General features: G+C 37.4%; 1 protein-coding gene across 1 annotated transcript; it reads left to right on the top strand.

The window, feature by feature from the left end:
* Window positions 1-817, top strand: LOC140874760 (photosystem I reaction center subunit II, chloroplastic-like). The gene has a single exon (XM_073278143.1). The coding sequence runs from the start codon at window positions 73-75 to the stop codon at window positions 682-684; it is 612 nt and encodes a 203-aa protein (XP_073134244.1). The 5' UTR covers window positions 1-72; the 3' UTR covers window positions 685-817.
* The last annotated feature ends 2,676 nt before the right edge of the window (window positions 818-3,493 follow it).

Here is a 3,493-nt window from a genome sequence, read left to right as displayed (position 1 = left end):
TATTCTCCCCATTTTGAAATCCACCACTTAACCCAACCATCAAATTCCTCTCTTCAATTCAAGCAAATCTCCATGGCTATGGCGACACAAACCTCCCTCTTTACCCCAACCTTATCCGCCGCCAAGTCCACCGACCGCGTGGCGGCGCCATGGAAACAATCGCTCGCACAGTTTTCGATTCCCAAGCCTTTGAAGGGCGCCTCCTCCGTGTCCAACGGCCCCATCAAAGCCATGGCAGACGAAGCTCCCTCCGGCTTCACCCCGCCAACGCTCGACCCCAACACCCCTTCTCCCATCTTCGGCGGAAGCACAGGTGGGCTCCTGCGCAAAGCCCAGGTGGAGGAATTCTACGTCATCACCTGGGATTCCCCCAAGGAGCAGATCTTCGAAATGCCGACCGGCGGCGCCGCCATCATGCGAGAGGGCCCGAACCTGCTGAAACTGGCGCGTAAGGAGCAGTGCCTTGCTTTGGGGGTGAGACTGAGATCCAAGTACAAGATCAAGTACCAATTTTACAGGGTGTTCCCCAACGGAGAGGTGCAGTATTTGCATCCCAAGGATGGAGTCTACCCGGAGAAGGTGAACCCCGGTCGTGCCGGAGTCGGGATTAACTCCAGATCCATTGGGAAGAACACTAACCAGTTTGAGGTCAAATTCACTGGGAAGCAAGTGTATGACTTGTGAGCTCTGAAATATTTCTGCTGTTTGTAATCTCATGTGAATTGAAATGAATTAAGTTTTTTTTTTTTGTTTTCTGTACTTGTGTATGGCTATGACTCCCTCTTCTTCAAGATCAACATGGACTATATTAAATTTACTATCTCTGCTTTTTGTCAATTATGATCGACTCGTGATTATATGCATTCAAAATAACTTTATCTTGTAAATATGATTTGAGTAATCTTTCATGAACTCGTTCATATAGCACACCTGATATCATATATTGTGGTGATTAATTCATATGATGTTGGCGTGAGCAATAGAACTTCAGTATCTGTCATATATACACTTTAAGGTTATGATCAAGATGTTTTTAAGCAGATCGATTATATCATTTTAGTCCTAAAATTTGGCTCTAGAGCATATAGGTGTAACTTGTGATTGCTCTGTGCCGGCCGGTGCAGTGTCCACCAGCATAGCTTGTGCCTGTGAGTTGTCCCAGTGCGCATATTAACGACGTTAATCTTAGTTGTCGGTCAACGTTGGATCAGCCCGATCTTTTTTCGTGGACTAAATTATTCAGTTGCTAGCTTGAACCAGAAGCTAGAGTCCCTATCTTTTCGACCGAAGAACCAGAGCACAATGCCACTTGATTTGAAGATTGATGATCCACTCTCCCTCCAGACACTAGCCAAAGAATACACACCCTAGCCAACCTGACCATGGCCGTGCTGCTCTCCTCAGATTTCAGTCGAGATTCCGGCAAAGGCTGGACAATTGCTAGACCTCATTTTCCATTCAAAGCTTGAAAATCATACTAGTTTGATCATGATTTTGAGACGAATTCGACGAGGCTACTTTTATAGTTTTCCTATTTAGTGTGAATTGGATAAATTGGTGTGATTTGCAGAACGAAAATGTTGAAATATGTCTCACATCAGTTTGATAAACTAATAGAATTCCTGAGAGCTGATATATGATCTTGGATGACCCTCATCCTTGAGCTAGCTTTTGGGTTGAGTTATGACCAAATCCAAATTTTAACATGATATTAGAGTTCAGACCATCGTTATGTGTTGGACGCCCACAATTGAGTTATCCGTTAATATTTCCACGCTCCATATGTTTATTCCAAAACGTGCAGGGGCCGGTGAACAACACAACTTTGGACACGATAATGTAAGTTTTCACGTCTGTCGACAGCATACATATAACGCGAGAACATAATGGATGACAAATATATGTTATATCTATTGACTCAGAGAAATCCTTTCAAAATCTTCGGCAGATGGCCAGATCACTTGTTTACTATGTTGAATACAAATGACGAAGAAAAAAAAAATGAATTTTTGAACCTGCCATTTTGCATGGGCTGATCTTCTATATTCAAAATGAAATATCCCATATTTAGGCATTTGTAGACTCATTGGAGGCAAATGCAATCAGAGTAGTGACTGCCACTACTAAATATTTTGGCCACGAGTGATCAGTGATCTTCCAAATTCAATCTCCTTTTGGCTCATGGTATACTTGGGATTCATCGTATTCAGGGCCGATCCTAAAGGTTTTTAGGCCTGAGTAGATCTTTTTTTAAAAAGGCCCTTAAATGATTTATTTAAGCATAATATGTGTTAACGTTTTTTAGTTCCATGTTAATCTTTTCAATTTAAATCAACACATTTAAGAGAATATAAATAACTAAACAATACTAATTCAAACTATTTTTTTTTGTATGAAACAAAGTACTTGTTGATATCTCCAGCTTGACTTCGAATTTGTTCTTTAATATTTAGCGTTCTTTTTCTTTTTTGAAACTCCGACATGTACTTAGGAGGCATCATAAACCTAAGAATTTAACAATTCAATGAAAATTTTAATAAATAAATCACACAGAGAAATTATATACACCTCTTCTTCATTGAAATTTAGAAAAAATAAATCATAATTTCCAGCTCACATCAGATTTCCTAACCATAATTTATATCATGTGATTAGAGAATTAATCAGAAGTTGAACTAAAATACCACAACTATTCTTCAATTTCCTTTGTGACAGTGTATTACCGAGAAAGAAAGAAAAGAAATTTTTTCATATTAAATCTTGCCAATGACTTCTTTTGGAATATGAGTGACTATATGGTATATATGGACAATCAAATTCACAGTTTTCAATTATCATATTTTTTTATGAAAAATATAATCATTGTTACCATAAAACTAATTCAAACATTTCATCAAGCAATTTACGTACAATAATTCAAACGTTTCATTCAAATAATTATACATTAATCCATTAAAATATCTCTATATCTAAATCTAGTTATGAATTAATCAAATAAACAAAAAAAAAAAGAAAAATATAAAGCACGAGAGAATTGAAAAAAAAACCTTCGAAAGAAATATAATTTCTGTCGTGAAATTTGAATATCTAGTTTTTTCTACCGAATCGCCGACTTCCGTTTAGCTTTGAAAAAAGTTGGATAAATAAATTTTGATTGAGCTATAATAGTTCTATCTATACTACTAGATTTTTTAAAAAAATTGTGGGCTCCCAAATTTATTGGGCCTGAGTCAATGGACTCTTTTGACTCACTAAAGGAACGGCCCTGATCGTATTCGACGACAATTACTCATTGTTGTTGCCCATAGTCTGTCTAAATTTTCTTTTTCTTGCTCGACTATTGTAGTTTGGAAAGTTGATGGATTAATTTATTTCTTGGCTATAAGAAAGTTGTAATTGATGAATTGCAGGATTAATGAAAATCTTTTTGTTCATTAAAAAAAACAAAAAAAGAAAAAAAAAAAAGGAGTATGCTGACAGCTGATCCCTAGCT

Source organism: Henckelia pumila, chromosome 1 (assembly GCF_033568475.1).
Source record: "Henckelia pumila isolate YLH828 chromosome 1, ASM3356847v2, whole genome shotgun sequence".
In the NCBI taxonomy this organism is placed as follows: domain Eukaryota; kingdom Viridiplantae; phylum Streptophyta; class Magnoliopsida; order Lamiales; family Gesneriaceae; genus Henckelia; species Henckelia pumila.
Note: the sequence above shows the minus strand (reverse complement) of the source record. Positions and strands in the feature narration are given on the sequence as shown.

Excerpts from the sequence above, each read along its gene's own strand:
- LOC140874760 (XM_073278143.1), top strand. The coding sequence starts at position 73 with ATGGCTATGGCGACACAAACCTCCCTCTTTACCCCAACCTTATCCGCC.